Source organism: Trachymyrmex septentrionalis, unplaced genomic scaffold (genome assembly GCF_001594115.1).
Source record: "Trachymyrmex septentrionalis isolate Tsep2-gDNA-1 unplaced genomic scaffold, Tsep1.0 scaffold14, whole genome shotgun sequence".
Taxonomy (NCBI): Eukaryota; Metazoa; Arthropoda; class Insecta; order Hymenoptera; family Formicidae; genus Trachymyrmex; species Trachymyrmex septentrionalis.
Window position 1 is genome coordinate 2,313,152 of NW_017304543.1, and position 19,847 is coordinate 2,332,998.

General features: G+C 32.2%; 5 protein-coding genes across 16 annotated transcripts in view; 2 read left to right on the forward strand and 3 right to left on the reverse strand.

Moving 5' to 3' along the window:
- LOC108745592 (probable beta-hexosaminidase fdl) overlaps window positions 1-2,464 on the reverse strand; it is a 41,937-nt gene extending 39,473 nt beyond the window's left edge. For 3 of the 5 annotated variants that reach the window (XM_018481834.1, XM_018481833.1, XM_018481827.1), the window contains exon 1: window positions 2,249-2,464. The gene's annotated coding sequence lies outside the window, so the exon portion shown is untranslated. Of the gene's footprint in view, window positions 1-1,875; window positions 2,205-2,248 lie in introns of those variants that run through there. The other 2 variants (XM_018481829.1, XM_018481830.1) reach the window with 2 other exon arrangements.
- A 3,458-nt stretch (window positions 2,465-5,922) lies between these two features.
- On the forward strand, window positions 5,923-11,670 carry LOC108745650 (dyslexia-associated protein KIAA0319). Of its 3 annotated transcripts, none has more exons than XM_018481946.1 (15): window positions 5,923-6,324; window positions 6,778-7,189; window positions 7,301-7,479; window positions 7,549-7,935; window positions 8,008-8,233; window positions 8,437-8,810; window positions 8,932-9,043; window positions 9,124-9,272; window positions 9,341-9,531; window positions 9,617-9,716; window positions 9,795-10,115; window positions 10,231-10,332; window positions 10,488-10,673; window positions 10,965-11,114; window positions 11,187-11,670. In XM_018481946.1, the coding sequence occupies exons 2-14, from the start codon at window positions 6,783-6,785 to the stop codon at window positions 11,111-11,113; spliced, it is 2,883 nt and encodes a 960-aa protein (XP_018337448.1). In that variant the 5' UTR covers window positions 5,923-6,324; window positions 6,778-6,782; the 3' UTR covers window position 11,114; window positions 11,187-11,670. The 3 variants fall into 3 exon arrangements, with proteins under 3 accessions (XP_018337448.1, XP_018337447.1, XP_018337450.1); XM_018481945.1 differs by having other exon boundaries at window positions 11,193-11,670; XM_018481948.1 differs by lacking the exon at window positions 5,923-6,324 and adding an exon at window positions 6,343-6,384 and having other exon boundaries at window positions 11,193-11,670.
- A 417-nt stretch (window positions 11,671-12,087) lies between these two features.
- Window positions 12,088-14,027, forward strand: LOC108745470 (tripartite motif-containing protein 45-like). 2 transcript variants are annotated; one of them, XM_018481638.1, is made up of 6 exons: window positions 12,088-12,178; window positions 12,256-12,460; window positions 12,652-12,911; window positions 13,051-13,262; window positions 13,367-13,567; window positions 13,745-14,027. In XM_018481638.1, the coding sequence occupies exons 2-6, from the start codon at window positions 12,276-12,278 to the stop codon at window positions 13,976-13,978; spliced, it is 1,092 nt and encodes a 363-aa protein (XP_018337140.1). In that variant the 5' UTR covers window positions 12,088-12,178; window positions 12,256-12,275; the 3' UTR covers window positions 13,979-14,027. The 2 variants fall into 2 exon arrangements, with proteins under 2 accessions (XP_018337140.1, XP_018337141.1); XM_018481639.1 differs by having other exon boundaries at window positions 12,159-12,178; window positions 12,268-12,460.
- Window positions 14,028-15,240: 1,213 nt separating this feature from the next.
- On the reverse strand, window positions 15,241-16,634 carry LOC108745428. The gene is made up of 3 exons (XM_018481582.1): window positions 15,835-16,634; window positions 15,607-15,735; window positions 15,241-15,414 (listed from the first exon to the last, which is right to left on the reverse strand). The coding sequence occupies exons 1-3, from the start codon at window positions 16,025-16,027 to the stop codon at window positions 15,284-15,286; spliced, it is 453 nt and encodes a 150-aa protein (XP_018337084.1). The 5' UTR covers window positions 16,028-16,634; the 3' UTR covers window positions 15,241-15,283.
- Window positions 16,635-16,679: 45 nt separating this feature from the next.
- LOC108745427 (peflin) lies at window positions 16,680-18,267 on the reverse strand. Of its 5 annotated transcripts, XM_018481579.1 has the most exons (6): window positions 18,240-18,267; window positions 18,088-18,167; window positions 17,883-18,006; window positions 17,473-17,647; window positions 17,098-17,376; window positions 16,680-16,825 (listed from the first exon to the last, which is right to left on the reverse strand). In XM_018481579.1, the coding sequence occupies exons 3-6, from the start codon at window positions 17,892-17,894 to the stop codon at window positions 16,734-16,736; spliced, it is 558 nt and encodes a 185-aa protein (XP_018337081.1). In that variant the 5' UTR covers window positions 17,895-18,006; window positions 18,088-18,167; window positions 18,240-18,267; the 3' UTR covers window positions 16,680-16,733. The 5 variants fall into 5 exon arrangements, with proteins under 5 accessions (XP_018337081.1, XP_018337080.1, XP_018337079.1 ...); XM_018481578.1 differs by lacking the exon at window positions 18,240-18,267 and having other exon boundaries at window positions 18,088-18,229; XM_018481577.1 differs by lacking the exons at window positions 18,088-18,167; window positions 18,240-18,267 and having other exon boundaries at window positions 17,883-18,080.
- Between the last annotated feature and the right edge of the window lie 1,580 nt (window positions 18,268-19,847).

Sequence of the window (19,847 nt, forward strand, 5' to 3'; positions counted from 1 at the left end):
GTGTGTGTGAATCAATAAAATTATTTTCAATTATAATAATACTGTTAATCATTTTTTAATATAACATCATTTTTTCCGGTCTACAAATTTTCTAACTAACTAATCTTTCATATTAGATATCTAAAGCCCAATACTAAGAACTCAACATTGTTTGTTCGTATAATCTCTAGTCCGAACCAAAATACATATACAAAGTATATAAAACTCATCAATACTAATATATTAGGGAGCGTCTCTTAAAAGACACTCCCTTACTTCTTGGAAATTGACTATTGCACTTCATTAAGACTGATAAAAATATAATCTGTTTAGATAATTAAAAAAGTAAAATCTCATAATTCATATATTTGTCGCTCGTTCCTATACAAAATCAAATTATACAGTTACAAAAATAAAATTTTTATAATTTTTCTTTTGCAAATTGCGTAGTTTAATAATAGCTATATCAGGCTTGTCCAATTTCAGCTCCGGAACCAAAATGCGAGACCACAAAGAAATTTAATGTAGATAAGATTTCGGGAAATATAAAGTATTGATACGCATCTGAGTGACGTTTATCAACATCTCAGTCCTTGAAATTTCACATTAAATTTTTTTGCAATGATAGCTTTACGTTTTAGCTCCAGAGTTCAATTGGACAGATCTGTGGGCTATATTATTGGTATTATTACATCGTTTTACATGTTTGCAGTGTCCTAAATTAGTTTTATTTACATTATTTCCTTTTTCATTTTTTCATATGGTCTTATTTAAATATAAAATAAGAGTGAAGCGTAAACCGGCACACTTATATGACAGACCATAAGCTAATATAATCTTTATACAATAGTATTACGTTATAGTATCCAATAGCCCTATCAGAACTGAAGATAATTATATATTTCCTAGAAATATTAATATTTCTAAAGTTTTAATTTTACCTTTTGTTTAAGACATTATCTACAAACAAAAAATGGTATGTCGATATATCGATGACCTTCTTCTACATAAAGCAAATATTATTACGAACTGACGTCAGAAGTTGATAACAAAACTGTAATTTTTCAAAATTTTTAGCACAAAGACGAGCAGTTTGAAAATACTTACTTCATTTATAAAAAAATGATGTTTATATTTGTGTAAAGGCAATTAGAAAAATTTGAAAAATAATTGATAAACACAAACGACTTTAGGATTCCTTAAATTTTAAGCCGTAAGAAATTGACCAATTATAGTTCGTCATTTTTTCTACATTCGACTGTGATTAATCAATTTCTTACGACTGATGCACCCGCTTCAATAGTTTAATTTTAATCTCAGTTCAATTAATTTCTTTTTCTAATTCTAATATCCATTTCTACTAATTTATTTTAATTAACTTTAATCTCGATTCAACTTTCTCTTCATCTTTTTCTAATTCTTAAAAAAAGATGAGGAATAAGTTGAACTGAGATTAAATTAAACTTAATCTACATTGGCAGGAACGGGCATTGAATCATTGAGTCTTAAAATCTCGCTTAACGCTTTAAAATCTCATTGAAGATGCTCCTTAAGATCGGCTTGAGCGTAACAATTTTTTTTTCGTGAGTTTAGAACTCTCGCGTATATCATGTTTTATCGCGTTCAACAGATATATAATTGTCGCGACGGCAGATAGGAAAGCCAGGCGAGAGCGGCGAAAACAGTAGAGATTTACTCCTAATCCCGATGTCGGCTTGGTATGCGCTCCAGCTTAGTAGGACAAAAATATCCCCGATAAAAGGACGTGTCCCTTTTCTTTTAAAGACACGCGCGAACAGCTGACGAAAATAACAAACGCGACGCGTACAGATACAGACACTACTCCAAACGTCACCTTCGCTCTCGAGGCTTTCGAGTGATTGTTTAATTACTCACCGATTCGTCGCGTCACATCGGCCGTTATGCGGAGAGAATACTCAATGTGAAAAAAAAAAACGTTCCGTCAGATGTTTGACAAGTGACTAGTAAATCTCGAGTGCCGGCTTTAAATCACAGCAACAATCAGCCACTCTCGGGGCGCGTAAACACACCTGCCGCATATACGGGGACAAAGGCGAAAGGCGGTAGGGGGCCGTTTTCTCCAGATCGCCGCCAGATCAGATAAGATCGTAGACAAGCGCGGAGAGGAGTGACGGGGAACGCGGAGAAGCCGGACCGACCGATGGCGAAGCCAAACCAAACGAAGCCGAGATGAAGCAAGCCTAACGAGAACGGCCCGCGTATATACATATATGAAAGTTCCACTCACCTAACCTTCCGACGTTGACGGTCCTGCGGCCGGTTTGCGCAGCGCGACGCGTACCGTCCCAGACTTGCGGCACGCAGCAGGCGAGGACGCGCGTCCTTGCACGCGCCCGATGCGGGATGCACGTATCGGGGAGCACGCACGAGTTACGCGACGGCGGAGGCATCAATGGATAGTAGGAGAGACGCGTGAGTTAACGGTACGTCTTGGCCATGTCGGGAGAGGAGCGAAAGGGAATGGGCGAGAGGGGGTGGAAGGGAGGAAAACGGAGAAAGAGAGCGAGAGGACGCGAGAGTGGGGAGGGAGACGCCGCGCGCACGCAAACGCACGCACGTTGAATTGCGCGGCCGCGAGGAGAAGAGACCTCCAAGACTATCGACACTCTCGACATTCTGTACCTCACCCATCATCCGCTGACGATCGCGTCATTCTTCGACGAAAACAAACTGTCTTTTATTCTCTTTCTTTTCCTTCCGACGTTCCTACATGAGCCACACGCATCGACGCACGGTGGTTTAGCATTTACAGCTGCTGTTTTTCACCATCGGAAATGTGTCGGTGGCGCCATCGCGCGGCTATCGGCGAAAATTGCAATATATGGTTTGTCGATAAATTATCGGTGTATATATATATATATGTATCATGGGTAATTGCAGAATTTCGTATTATCGACATGGATGTAAAATATTTAAACCGATCGATAACATAAATATCTAAATAATTATTTTTATATATAATATAACACGTTATATTTATACAAATACTTCATAAATAAATATGTATAATTTACATTAGGGTCATCGTTTAGAAACATCTTATTATGATCATGTGACGTGCTAATTTTTTCGCATTCATTTACTTTTAAAATTTCAATTTTTTTATGTAGTAATAAATATTACAAGATTTTAATAAGTCCAACATTACTGTGTAAAAAATGAAATTTTTTAAGTAATATTAAAGCAGGTGAAAACCATTTTCAAATAACTATAATATCGGACAACGTCCATACCACGTTGAAGGCACCAGTTCTCGTCCGATCACTGAAGTTAAGCAACGTTGGGCACGGTTAGTACTTGGATGGGTGACCGCTTGGGAACACCGTGTGATGTTGTCTTTTTTTTTTTTTCTAAATTGTAAAGGAAGATTCTATAAAGTTTACATTATACTATCCCTTTGAGCACATAATACTATTTATTATTAAGTAATATTTTAGGCATATTCTAAGAATATTAAATGTGACGTTTTAATAATATTTTATTAATAATAATATTTAATATTATATAATATTAAATTATATTCCAGAAATAATGGATAGTTATATATACTCCTAATAATATATAATTATTAAAAGTAATATTATTTATTGTTACTGTAATATTGTAGGAATATTAAAAAGTATTATGTTATAATAACATTTATTTTAATTTGTAAAATTGTTACCTCAGTTCAGTTCAAGATTACGATTAAAAACTGAAAATGATTTTGGCGCGTAAGTTGTAAAACTGGATGAATTACAATTGCACTCACGAGCGTGGCACAATTTCGTCGTGCGTTCACAATTAATCCTTAGTACACACATCTTAGTTTTGGGTATCTTTACTACACACGTTGAGTCATTCGTGTTCTGGATTAATTTTCATCACTTTTACAAGTATATAAAAATTGTTGAACGATTTTTATATATATTTTGGCATGTTTAAAAAGTATTTGTAAAGTTGTATATTTATAACAAATTGTATTGAATATCGGAATAAGTTTCCGCTCTTTCTTAATGAAAAAGATATATTTATTTAAACAAAACAATACAAAATGAGTTAATTCAAAGTATGCTCCATCGAAAGTCCATGGACTTTCGATAGAATTATTGGGCGGAATTATTGGATGAGACCACAGCACAAGTGCCGGGTCCAAAGAGTAAACAGAAACAGGAGGGTATGTTTGGTTCTAAGCAAGCGGACGGAAGTGGCTATATATATTAGCATAAAAAGTGGACGGTTAAGATGGCTGCCATGACGTACATCCATCCGCGGATTTAGCTACCCCCACTATTGATACATTCCCTCCTGTTTCTCTTTACTCTTTGGCCGGGCTCGATTCCTTCCGAGAGCGCGCAGCATGCACAAGCATGGTGGAAGAGAAGGATTATCTCCACCATGACACGCAGATAATCATAGGTCCACGTGATAATTCTTATCGCTTATCTTCTATCTTCTTGGTCCTCGCGAGCCCTGTCAGTCCTTCTTGCAAATCGTGAGTCGCGATAGCACTGCACGTTTATTAATCCTTTATTAATCCTTTATCCTTATACGCGGGATATGATTTACAGGATCTAATAGAAATTGTAGCGCTCATAAGGTTTTAAGTCGTAAAAAATTAATTTTACAAAGAGTGGCCATCCTTTAGTGTCGCTTTAGTCGCTCCCTTTTTAGCAATCGTATGTAATGAATTCAGCGATAGGATAACAAGCTCATAAATAGAATATTAGTTGAAAAAATTCAAAATGGTATCACTTGTGTACTATCCCTCCTCTGAGTGCCCTCGTGCCTCAGATCTGTGTCCTCCATCTTCTTCCATGCTACCAGTTGAGGTGATAAGACAGTTAGTACAATAATATTCATACACAATAGTTGCCAATTATCCTACATAAACTCGCAAACAACAATAATACCTTACAGAACAAAAAGAATCGCTCAAAGATAAGCGCAGACACGCCCACCTTCCAAATGCCGCGCTGCTTCGGTTAGGTCATCCTTATGTCGGATGGTAAAAAATGTCACGTCACAGTGTATATAAAATCATATCAAAATGTTATTAAAACACTAAGATGCAGACCGAAGACCTTACTTATTATGAATTCAAATTGCACTTATATAAAAATAATTAATATTAATAAGTACTCTCTTTAATATTTACAGAAATATTAAAAGAAATATTAAATAATAATAAGTATTATATAAAGTGGACATATAACATCTATAGAATATTCCTATAATATTAAAAAATATTATATAATATTCTCGAAATATAATAATAATATTATTTTAATTTATTAAAAATGTTCATATCATATTTTAGGAATATTTTGCGCTTGTAGGGTTGCAGTAATATTTTAATTATTTTAGAGGACATAGGAATATTGCTACAATGTTTATGAAATATTATTTTTAAAGTAACTTTGCTGTTATGATATTATAAGTAGCTTTGCTATTATAATATTTTGTACTATAGAGATAGAGGTTCACTTATCTATAAAATAATAAATCGTAAAATTAATATTATATTCTAGCAAAAAAGATACGACATTAAAGACGTTATTTTGAAGTCAAAATGATAAAAATAATTACGCTTGTTGATATGTGTCTTATAAGCTAAATTTTAAATAATGCAAACTTCTATTAGATTTCATATTATTGCATTTTTTTGGAGAGAAAAGGAAGTCGATAATGTCATCTTCTTTAATTATATCAGTTCCTTCTGTCGATAATAGATTTATTTGCTATTTTTATACGTTTAATCTTTCTTCATTTCCCCTCTAACGTCTTAAATATATTTACTTCGTAGTGCAAGAAATTTAATACTCTATATATTGCTATAAAAGGAATAAATTCAAATCGACAGCGTATATTAATTCCCTATATTGCAGATGGCAGTAAAATGCGGAAACAATTGTCAATATTTTCATGGTTGGTCATGATACTTGACAGCTCTTGAGTTTTCGTTCACGTCGTTCGCTCGTCGAGGGACGTCGCGTCCGTGTCGGTTTTTATCGTCAGTATTATTATGCGCGATCGTTATTCCGGTACGGTGCGACAGGAAATATGATAATCACCCATATGGTCTAGGCTATTTGATAATAACATGCTACTAATATATGATAAGCTGCGCAAGTCTGCAAGCTACTTTAAAGTGAGACTCGCCGGGCGAATAATCGTCGACGGATCGCGAGGGGTTTACGACAGCAGAAAAACGCAGGAGGTGACACATGTGTCATCGTAAAGTAACCTAACGATCTTTCTGCTTGGCCTTCGCGTTCGCGAGTGTCCCCATTTATTTTTACAACGGTGTACAACAAGAATCAGGTACAAGTCCTATTTTATTGAATGTTTTATTGATATCCGATATTTCCTCAACATCATTTTGTACGTGTATCACTTTTACAATCTTAGATAACACGTTCAGTTAAATGTTAAATAATTAAAATATACATTTTAAAATGTATTTAAAAAATTTTTTTATATAATATTTTTATTAGAATTATAATTTATATTTATATTGATATGTTGAAGTGCATTGTTTTCTTATATGTTGTAAATAAACATTATTTTATCTCAGTTATCAAAATAATGCATTGTGTGTTTATTTTATTTTATGATTTATACGATATATTTATGATTTCTATGTTATTTTTATTATACTATACACTGTTTTATATATATATTTATATTTTTTTTTTTCTGAAAAATGTTTTTATTAATATCTTGTAAATTAAAAAGGAAATGTTTATATATGTGATTTTTAATTTTGTTATACAGCTAACATGATTGGGATATATCGCCTGGGATTATATTTATTATTATTCGAAAGCTGCATCGGCGATTATGCCAGGTGGAACGTACAATTGTTATGTCCAGATCTATATCAGCGAGTGTTTACAAGTTATTTACCTCGTGGAAATTTGACTGGTGGAACTTATACGAAACAAATTCACTTGTCCAATTTGCAAGACTGTGCAATGGCCTGTTGCAAGAAACCTTTATGTAATGTAGCATTTATGTACAATGGTACATGTTATCATGTAGAATGCGAGAACTCCATGGTATGTGTACCATTATACAGACCTGAATTGGCAAATGATAATCCACCGAGCATGGTATTGGTCAGACCTGTGGAGAGTAACAAAGTATGGAGTGATATATTAGATCAAGTCAATGAAGACAATGCCGGGTAAGCAAAATTAAATAGTTTAATTCAAAATTAATTAGACATCCATCATTAAACAATTTTATCCCTCTGAGCAATAAATAATAATTTATTTAATGCGTCATGTATGTTTAGAACATTGAGTACAGATGGCACAGAGCAAGATCAAGTACTGTTTAACGAAGCAAGCAGAATCAATATTATCAATTGTATAGATCAATCGGGTTGCCTAGATAATGAAATTTGCGTAAAACATGGAGATACCAATGTTGGAACTTGTCAGTGTCCTTTAGGCTTCAAGCGGACTATTGCTGGTATGTTTTAGTTTTACTCATTTGTAATCGAAAATTGATTGTATTTTTAATGATTTATATTTGCTGCAGGTACTTGTATAATGATAGATGAGATAGATACTGGTGAGCTCGGCGTAACACAACAAATTAAAGTTCCAACTATGAAAGAAACCAGCACATCAATTAAGCCGACTATGAAGCAATTAGTAGTCTCAGCAATTTCTAAAGAAGTGAGATTACCGGAAAACGAAGCTACATTGTCCGCGTATACTGTCCCTGCTGAACGGGGCAATCAACATTATAATTACGTTTGGAGTTTGCTTAGTCAACCGGAGGGACACACTGGAACAATGACAGATCAAAATCGTGGTACTGTTAAATTAAGCAATTTATCAGAAGGGTTGTACACGTTTAAAGTAACTGTAAGCAGTCCAAATGCTTATGGAGAAGCTTATGCCAATGTCAGCGTTTTACCTCGTAAGTTCTTTAAAAAAAAAATTTTTTTTTTATTAAGTATTGATTTTTTTTTAATCTGAGGTTTTATTTTAGCGAAACGTATCAATCAAGCACCAATTGCCATAATTACTCCTGCTTCGCAAATTGTAAAATTACCAAATACAGGCGCGGTCTTGGATGGTTCGAGTAGTAAAGATGATGATCGTGTTATCTCTTATCATTGGGAACTGCAACAAGGTCCGATTGGATATCAGCCTAACCTTGTGGATACACCCACGCTTCAATTAAATAATCTTATTGCTGGCAATTACACATTCAAGTTAGTACTAACTGTTACCGCTAATATAATTATACAATATGCTATAACTGCTACATTATACTATAGCCAATCGATATATTAGTTTCTTTATTTAAAGAAGAAAAAGAAAAATTTCTACTATGCCGATTGTCATGGTAGAAATGAGCTATTAGATAAAATAATAATTTTTATATAAATCCTCTTTATATAAATCATTTTTGCAGATTAACAGTTGAAGATTCAAATCACGTTACAAATTCGACAAGTGCCAATATAACTGTCTTGAAAGTGACCGACTATCCTCCTAGTGCAAACGCAGGCCAAGATGTTATCATTTATCTACCTCAAAATACATTGACGCTTAACGGTAATTTAAGTACTGATGATCGAGGAATAGCCAGTTGGGAATGGACCAAAAGTCCATCTGATCAGAATAAAGCGGTGGATATGCAAAACACAAGAACACCTTACTTACAATTATCAAACTTAGAGGAAGGAATGTATACATTTGTACTTAAAGTAACAGACGATTCCGAGCAATCTTCCACAGCGGAAGTGCATGTCTTTGTGAAACCTCCAACGAATAAACCACCAAAGGGTAGACGTCGTTTTTGTTATTAATATTTTAAATCTATCAAATTTTGTAACTACACAGTGATAGAAAATATTTAACAATTTTAAATGTACCACTTCTTATGTTTCAATTAATTTTGTTGTAGCTGATGCTGGTGACGATATAAGTATAGCATTACCGACAACCCGCGCTGTTCTGAATGGCACAAAAAGTAAGGATGATATAAAAATTGTCTTATATCATTGGGAGCAAGTAAGGTACAACGTATCTAATTAAATTATATCTTACTGTATATACCATGTATCTTAGATTTAAAAATGTATTATTCGTGTTACAGCGGGCCTAATAACGCTGAATTTGCTACAGTTAATGAATCTGTCACAAATATTACAAAACTAACTAAGGGTGATTATGTATTTAAATTGACTGTTGTTGACGATAATGGAAACGCGGATTCGGATACGGTCAATGTAAAGGTAACACAAAGTAAGCATTGTCTTTCAATCGTATTATTATATTGTGCGATATACATTACAACAAATTTTATTCCCTAGATAAAAATGCACCTCCAAAAGCGAACGCTGGTGGCGATCAAGTTGTGACGGCACCAATCAGCGCTTTAATCATCAATGGCTCACAATCGAGCGATGACTTAAGGATAGGACAATGGCTGTGGACCAGAGATCAATCTAGTCTTGCAATTGGCACTATAGTTCAAAATACGGATAAATCACCAGTCTTAATGGTAAAATTAAAATATCAATTCCATTTGATTGTGTACATAATGTGTACATACACAAATACATACATGTTTGTGTCTTTTTTTATAGCTAACAGATATAGTTCCTGGTCGTTATGTCTTTCGATTAAAAGTAATGGATGATCAAGGTCTGAGCAGTGAAGACACTGTGTCAGTAATTGTGAAACCCGGTTAGTATCAACTAGAAATATATCACCGTTTTGTAATGTGATAACTTAAAAATTTAACTTTCTCTTTCCATTCCATAGATCCGCAGTTGTTATACTTGGTAGAACTAACGCTAAACATTGGGGCTAGTATGTTAACTGTTTCACAAAAAGATTCATTGGTAGTGAAACTGCAGATGTTGTTACGAGACGAAGCTTCGATTGTCGTACGAAGTTTGAGAGCGGAACCACACACTGGAAAGGCCGTCTTAATATTTTACGTGGAAAAGAAGGGGGGAAAAACAATATTACCAGGTCCAGAAGTGGTCAAAAGACTAAAAGAAAAGTTACTACAAGATTCTGGTCTCTTACAACTATCAGTTGCTAATATAGATACCGCTGTATGTCAAAATAATTGTTCAGGTATTATATTGAAAATATAAAATATTAAAGTACAATATAAAATATGCAAAAACTATTTATGTAAAAAGTAAAAATTGTTATGTAAAAAATGAAAATAAAGGTAGATTTCTTTTAGGTCATGGTGTATGCGATCAAGAGACAAGACAATGCTTGTGCGAAGCATTTTGGATGCAGAATTTAATACAAAAGTATTTTGGTAACGGAGACTCTAATTGCGGTATGTTTTTTTCTTTCTATTTACCAACATTATTTAACACAGCGTCTCAATGATCTCAACGTATCTTTTAAATTATTTTATGTGCACTTTTTAACATAGCTTTTTAGCTACATTTTATTCTACATTATATTTTAATCCCTTCTCTTTTTTTTTAGATTGGAGCATTTTGTATGTAATAATAGCATTGCTATCATTAGTTATATGCTGGGTTGGATTTATTTGGGGTCTTGTTTGCTTGTGTCAGAGGATATGCGCTGGTAGAAGACGTTTGCTTCGGCCTAAGAAGAAACCACCACGTTATTCTCTGTTACAACCAGAACCAGAAGATGAGAGCAGTGCATGTATGTAACTTTTCTATTATTCAATTTGTGCTCATGAAATGATAATAGTAAATGTTTAATCAGTGTTTTGAATTATTTGCCACACACATTATCACTGTAGAGTTTTTTTTTAATGTCAATTTAGATGAAAAAGTATTAAAACTATAAAATTTTATTATTTAAAATATTTTATTTTACTATTATTTCTTGCTCAAACTATTTTAAAAATTATCCTTTTAAAATATTTGAATATATATCACATGTTTATTTATTATAATTATTAAGTTATAATAATTTTCTTTTTGTATACAGTTTCAACTCACAAGATGGTGTTATCAGAATCTGACACTGATTCTGATGATGTTTTGTTTGAACATCGTAAGAGTAAAAGCGGTAGTCATGTAAGAAACGGTAAATCTCGAAATGGATTTATCAAAGTCGGTCCTCGAGTAAAGACATGAGGTAATAGTACAATAAATTCATGATATATTAAAATATAGTAATCAATATATTTTATATCTAAATTTTATCAAGTTTCAGAAATGCAACGATAGTGGTACAAAGATAAATAGCACACAGTCGTGTCAGTTTGGCCAATCTTGAAATACTAGTCATGAAGGTGTCAGTTGACATATGTACCTTATGAAGAATGGTCGCCTTCAGAATCGGTATTGATAACAATGTTCTAAGAAGGTAGATAGATTTTAAGTATTGTTTATAGATATACGATATTAATAATAATAATGTCACATTACTTAATTCGTCTTAAGTATTATTAATCAATTTTATTCTGTACTTATCATGTGATCTTAACTGCGCCAACGATTGCTGACGCAATAAAAAGCAGTGTCATGTAATCGTCAACCTATTTGAGAGCTTGTCTAAGTATTATTATGGCCTTAGAAAGTATTTCAATTAAAAATCGATATATATAATAAATACTGTATGAGGTCTGTATGTCATTTATATGTACTGCTTACTCTTTAATATATACATTGCCGATCTTATTTTTACACTACATGGATACTAAATAAAATTTATTATCCATACCTATATTTTGTTATTTATTCCTCGCATACATCTACTTTTCAAATAAAAAAAAAGTTATTGCTTAATATTAAAAGTGTATTGCTTCCAATATTATTTATAAATTATTTATAAATAATTCTTGTTCACTTAATTTAAAAAAATCCTATCTCTCTAAAAGATTTATTATATTAAACAAGAAAATTTCTTCCTAATAAATTATTACATAAATATCAAGTATTTTTATTCACTTCTGTGCTAGCAAATTTTTTCCACATTTCCTCGAGATGATCTAGATATTAAAGATATAATTTCGCAACGGGAGCAGCGAAGATTTCGCATTTCAAGATAAGTTCCACATGCGTTTGGCTCATAGCCTATGTTTTAAAGTTATTTTTAACCCACTACGCTGTTGGAGAATGAGTTTTAAGTAGTAGGAAGACTTCGTGCGGCCCGTTGACTTATTCCTTCGTATCTCTCGTCCTGTATCTTAATTTTTGGTGAGTAATTATTGATTGGGATTTTGATGTTGATCAGAAAAAAAATTACATATTTATTGCAGTTACTCTCATTACAGTTGCATTTTTAGCGTAATCGATGGATTTCGTGAATTGTTCGGCGAAACGCTCTTCGAAAAGTTGCTGCGGTCGCGAGACTACGGTAGACAGTGAACTTGGAAGCTGCGATCACATTTACGCAAATTTGGTCGAATGCAAGAGCAAAGATATAAATACTGAAGATTTCGTTCATGTTGAACCAATGACGATAGCACCGAACAAACGGTAAGCGATGCGATCTTTAAATTAAACTTATTAATATGTGACATTTGATTTAACATATAAAGCCTCTTTGAATCGAGAGTTAAAATTACAATTATACTATGTAAAACATCAATCGCACAGCTGATGTGAATAGAATTTTTAAGACTTTTTTTATTTTTACAATATCTATAAATGTCCTTGATTATTTTCAGTAATGAAGATTCCAGAAAAAGATGTGTACCTTCGCCGAATTCGAATAGTTTTGCATACCAGTCTTCCCCCGTTTTCACTCGCAATAAAATGGGCAATAAAGTCGAAGAAAATCTGAGAGAACCGATGCATTCTTCACATAGGTTGCCGCACGACGCAGACTTCCAATGTCCTAGATGTGGGCACAGAATGGAGGAACCTAGACTCCTTCCTTGCTTGCATCCTATATGTTTATCTTGCGTTTACGAATTGATGAGCAAAAGTAAGTGGCAAAAAAAAAATTTGATTTCAACAAAAGAAAATACAATTCAATATTTTTAATAATAATATTAATGTAACTGTTATAATCATTGACTTTTGATTTGTTATAAAGACATATTAATAGAATTATATTCTTGCAGCTCCTTCAAAGAACGAAATACGAGATAAAAATCGAATTTACACACAACCCGATATTTACGAAACGTGTCCGTTATGCGACTCGCATTTGCCGAATGCTAATTCTGCTATACCACCACCGCATTATCCTTTACAACACCGTTCAGTTATGGACACCGTACGACGTAAACTGGTCAATAGAGTACTTTGTGATACCTGTACAGGCGAAGTTATGGTACAATTCGCGACGATTTAGATATTATTATTCCATTCTTTAAAATTTTAATTTTGTCGCAAAGTAGGAATGTTATATTATTTTCCGCATATTATTCTTTTAAGGCACTCATACAGTGTTCAACGTGTTTGCGCAATTTTTGCTCGGAATGCGGCAGGCAACATGAACAACAAAATATTGCGGAAGCAAGAACAATTAAACATTTAATGAAGCCACTATGGGAGGCTACTAAAGTACGACGAACGAGTTTATGTCAAATACACCCGACGCACGCTTTAAGATTCTATTGCATCGCATGTCAGCAGGTTTACAAAAATTTTTTCTTCCTACATATACTTTTTAATATTGCATTATGTATACAAAGGAAATGCAATCGACTTCAAACGATTAATACTTTCATTGAGACCATACAAATTCTTTTTCATATACTATATGACTTACTATTTTATAGGATTTATAAATAAACAATAATATATTTTCAGGTAACGTGCAAGGAATGCATGTGGAGTATACAGCATAGAGGTCACGCTAGTGAAGACGCTGTTGGAGTGGGAAAAAGAGTTGGTATGTACTTAGCAACAATGTTGCAGAAAGCAAGGATGTATCTAAATAATCTATTGATTCAATATAACCACGACGTATTTTCAACTAATGATCTTGAAGAAGCACACAATATAGCCAAGATTTGCAGGTATGTTCAGTTATTTTTGAATTAAAATATAAATTCTAAAACATTGTATAATGAGTTTTATACAATTCGTATTTGCACAGTGTATGATTTATATAACTTCCAGTTTTGTAATATAAATCTATAGATTTAAAATTTATTATACAATGTTTCAAAATTTATGAATGTTTTTTTATATATAATAAAAACAGCGTTCGATGTGTATAAGACCACGCACAAATGTGCATTCGCATTTATTAATGTTAGTACACTGTAATATAATTGTCATGTAATTAATATGGAAATAGTAAACGAAAAAGATATAATTGTCATTTGAGGTACAAAGCATACATTCCAAAGTTCTTTGACTGATACACAAACCGAATTATTATATATCTTAGAATTATTAAAATAATTATAAGATTTGAATATATTTTTGTTAATATAACATTAAACAATATTGAGCAAGAAGCAAGTTATGTATCACGACTGATGTATGTTTTGTTATGTTTAAGTTTAGTTAAATATATAGTACGAACATTTGTAACTAATAATAAATACAAATGTAAATAGCACCTGATTTTATGTATATACCTTATATATCTATATGTAAATATATTGACAAAGAAATATATAAAAAAAATATATATATATAAATTAACATAATTTATATATATATATTTTGTGTGTGTGTGTGTGTGTGTGTTGTGAGATTAATTGATATTAATTTATATACATTGTGTGTGTGTTACATACATTTCGCCTAAACAGCGATAAAATTAAGGTAAGACAAGCATAATATAATTCCATATTTTCTCTAGCCTTCTTACTTTTCTGCTTTTTTCGAACAGAGATGCTCAATAATCGTTACTTTGTTAAGTATTACTGCATGATTTAAATTATTAAGTTTAATGATCAATATAAGCGCGCGCGCTATTGCAGGATAGGATTTAAATATTGATAAGATTACCTTTTTACTTGAAATAAAAGGTTTTTGTGACTGAATTAATATACACTTTTGGAACTTAAAGTGAGAAGTATACATATTTTGTATTTAGCGAAAGCGAGAATTCTAGTATAGTCTAATGCAAGAATAAAAAACAGATCTAAAGTTTTATACAACTTTTAATCAGAAGTTTCTCATTTAAAAAAACTGCAGTTGTGTATAAAATTGTTTCAAAACTTATAAATCTAAATCTCAATTGATTAAACATATAAATATACTTAATCTTTTGAAACAATATTTTCATATTTTTAAAAAATCAAGGCGTAATTAATGTTTTCATTTTTTTTAAACTGAAATATCTAAATTATATATTCATACACAAAGATATATTTATTAATTTATTAAGACTTACAATATAAGTTGATGCACAGTTTTTCGTATAATTAAGCAACGTCCATTACGTAATATAGATCCACAACAAGACCAATGGTTAAAACCTGGATGTCCAATATGTCCATGGCCACAACCTTTGTAACCACCTTTATAAAAATTAATTTATCTTTTATCTAATTGCTTATGTCTAAATTGTGAATAGGGCCTATTAAAAATTGCTCTTTTTTGCAAATGTATTACAATACTATCGAATTAATATTATAAAAATTTATTTTTATGTTTAATACATGTTCCGTAGTTCTATTTAAAGATTTAATTTCTGAAATTATAATTCTTACCAGGCATGGTGCCTCTGCAGCCACAAATAATTTCTTTCTTTCCACCACTGGAGCAAAATGTACAACAGTGATAAATACCGCTATGTGTAAACCTCGAAGCTGATAATCTCGTATTTTTATACCAATATTCTACAAAAGGAATATAATACATATAAGTTTTTTTTATATGTATATAAAATTTATTCTATTATACATCGTAAAGAAAACTCATATATATCGAGTACATACCGTTTTCTTTATCTGTCGTTGTATTTGTCACACCTAACTTTTTTAATCTTCTCACTATTATTTCAGCAAGCGATAGTATTTCTATTTCGGAACCATCAGCAAGTAAATCATTTAGTAATGAAATGGCATCTAGAAGATGTCGCGCTTTTTGTAATCGTTCAAACTCTTGAATTCTTTCTCGGGCCTGTTTCATGTGAAGTAATATGATTTTGTAGTCTCGTAAATTTAAAACATCTGTATTATTCTCAAAGTATCTGTATAAAGAAAATTCTTATTTATTTCAAGCATCCCTCCAGATAGAGCTTCACATCTGTATCCTTAAAGATAATAATTATAAACACATGTGAACATTCGATAATATAAGGATCACTTAAATGGTAAAAATATGAACTATTTTTCTTTTATCGTATGTAAATATACAAAATGGGGTATTGCTCGATATAATGTATCTTGCGTTTTTGTCATGTGATATTCATTTTTATTTAAATATTTCGTTAAGTATTATTATTAACGTATATGAATGTAAAAGTAAAACCGTTTCATTGTCATTTGAGGTACTGTGTATTACATCAGCAGAATCGGTAAGAAGCATAATTTTTTAGCATTCCTTATATTTATCAATAATCTTATCTTACTTTAAAAATATTGTTAAAATTAATTAAAGCGGCGAAGCTTAGGCAAAGAATAAAGAGAAATTTCCAAGTACAAATAGATATCTTAAACCTTAAAGAAGCCCAAGTACTTTTATACATATAAACCTCCATTTTACATTATCTCCTAAGATAGAAAAATAGAAGAACTTATAGCCCTTGAGCTTAAAAATCTAAATAATAATTTTTTTCAGCATACATAGGTATGTAAAAGTAATTTAACTATATTATTATCAAGATATGGAAATGTTATATGCTGCAACTAAGAGCTACTCCTAGAAAGTCTTCAAATCCAATAGTGATTGATCCAGTTTGTTGCATATCTCTTGTCCTAAATGCCTCTGTAACATAAAATATAGTCAACGATGCTACAAATGCTTTGAAGCATTCTTCTATTGATCAATTTATAAAATTCTTTTTTGTTATTGATCAATCAAAAGCTTCAAAGCCTTTCTAGTAAGGCTTTGACATATTTTAATAAACGAACGTACTTAGATTATATTAAATATTGTCAACTATTGCATGTACAGATGTTTACAATACCAAATTTCTAAATAAATCAGTAAATGATAAAATTATATTCTATTCCTTCTACATAAGTATCTTCAATTACCTGTAAACCTCTGTATTTGAACACACAATACTATAAATTGATCGACGGTAATGGACTGATGACCACGAACATCGCTCTTTTTTATGAGGAATTGAATAAATTCTGAACTAAGCTTGTAGCCCATTTGTGTTAAGGCTGCGCTTAATTCATTCTCTTGTATACTACCCGAATTGTCATGATCAAAGCCACGAAATACGCCGAGCCAAGCATTTATGTAATTGTAAAGAGCTTGAAACTCCGTGATGTTTATAGTACCATCATTTTCTTTGTCAAACATGCCTGCAAAGGAAATAAAATTAATATTGCTGATATAACTTGTAAAAGGAAAATTCGACATATTATATTTTCTTTGTTGTACAAGATCTATAAACATACCAATCATTAATTTGCATGCTGTGTCAGAGAAAGTACCCCCTTGACCGTTGGCCAATGCAGACTGCAATTCTATAGCAGTTATTCGTCCACTTCCATCTCTGTCCACTGCGGAGAACCATCGTTGTACCTCTGGATTTATTTCTGATCCTGGATCAGTGGAGCCGTACATCGCGCTCTTGAAGGAACGGATAAGATAAATACAATAGAGGAAAATCGTAAAATCATACAAGCTGTAAATGAAATCAGGCGCCAACTTCTCGTCCGTGCGTCAGAGCTAATTGTATTAACTTAATGTGCGAGTATCAGGCGATTCGGGGATTTATAATAAACTGAAATGATAGAATAAAGCGTGCATCGTCGTATTGTCACTGCGTGCAAATGTAACCGTCACAATTGTTATTTAGAATTACCGGGTATGCCATAATTGAAACTTTCTAACCCTAAGACAGCGCACAAATTACACAGTATATATCGTGGCACTTTTATTAAAAGGTTTAGACCATTTTAGACTGTCATCAGCGTCATCATGAGACTCTGCGTATTACATAATATATACATTTGCATGATAATAACATCTTTGTCAAAACATATTGAACAGCTGTAAAAGAAACTTACGATCTTTATGACGTAGTACAGTACCGTGCTTAAATCAGCTTAAATGCTGTCCTTTTTTTAAGTGCAAAGGTGTAGGAATACTAGAAACAACACAATTTTAATGATTAACCAATATAATAAAGTGCATTCGACTAGAGCGGATTTGCACCAACCTAGGATTAATAACGTTGCATGCTCTCCTATTGGTAGAATATGTAACATCATCCAATAGTAGAACATTATCCAACTTAAATGGGAGCAAATCCGCTCGGATCAAAAACGCTATTAGGATAGGCAAGAATCTCAAATTACTTGTGACTTGGGACAATATGTATTATTTATTATTAAATTTTTTGGTATCCATCCATAATTGAATTTAACAAAAATACATGCTGTCCCAAGTCATCCACACTTGTCCCAATTCATCTATATTTACAGTTTATACCATTTGCGTTTTATTTTTATACAGATTAAATAAGTATACAACGGCCTTAAGTGCGCACTAGAGCTTCTAACAGAATTTATTTCGTTATTAATATGCATCAACAAAACATCTGTCATATTGATCTTCATAAAATAACAGGTGCAATATTATAAAAAGAAGTTAAAGGAGAGTTCAAGAGAAAAAGAAATTTTGCAACTGTTATAATAAAATTCTTAATATATATTTGATATTTGTAGCGAAAAGGAAAAAGAGAGTTCTAGTGTAGTCTAGTGTAAGAATAAAAAACAAACTTAGATCTATGCGTTGTTTAAAATCTTCAAAAATTTTTAATTAAAAATGAGATAGATATATACTTAAGCGTTGAAAAGAAAAGAAGCGAAGATGCCGAATGCAAAAAGTGTAAACGCGAATAAACCTTTTATTTTGACGTCATGAAAATGAAAAAATTATTTTTTGTTAGAAAATTTAATTATTTATCGACGTTAAGAATAAAAATTAAGTTATTTTGATTTTTTTATTGCCTTTTTGTGTGTTTAGATCAAGTGAGAGACTAAAAATTTTATAATCGCGAAGCTGTTCTTTGAAGCTGTTCTTTCACCTGAATACAATCAATATGCCATTAAGTTTTTAGCTAACTTCCATACTACGTTTAGAATACCAGTTCTCGTCCGATCACTGAAGTCAAGCAACGTTGGGCACGGTTAGTACTTGGATGGGTGACCGCCCGGGAATACCGTGTGATGTTGGCATCTTTTTTTTTTGCAGTTATTATTTTATTATAATGCGTGAAAAAGAAAGAGAGCAAAAACGAATAAAAACTTTCTAGTCATATGCGTTGATTAATCAGCAAATGATGCTTATATTTACTACTACATAGTAAAAACAAAATTTTAGAAGTGATAGAATCAAACTCTCGAGATCTTTACCATTTCAAGCAACTGTGTCGCCATCTTACAAGAAGAGTTATTACTTCAGCTAATTTTATGATTGATGCTTCTCACGTCGACATGTTTTGTACGTTTATAAGCAATAGCAATTCCGGACAGAAACAATAAGCTTTTATCTCTTCGTAGTTTGTTCTTATTTGCCAAACCTTCTCCGAATAGTTCGTTCTTTGCATCGTAGTCCTGCAAGCGAGAAAGTAGTCAACAACGTGTTACATTGGCAGCATTGCTTGCCTTACGCTTGTCAACTGTAGTAGACTGGGATGAATTGGAGTTATCGCGAGTGAGATTACTAATAATACTTTATTTTCGTAACAGTTCTGAGTCGAACGAAAAGAAAAGACTCTTGTATCGCGCCTTGGCTTTGGATAATCCGTTTCTGAGATAAGACG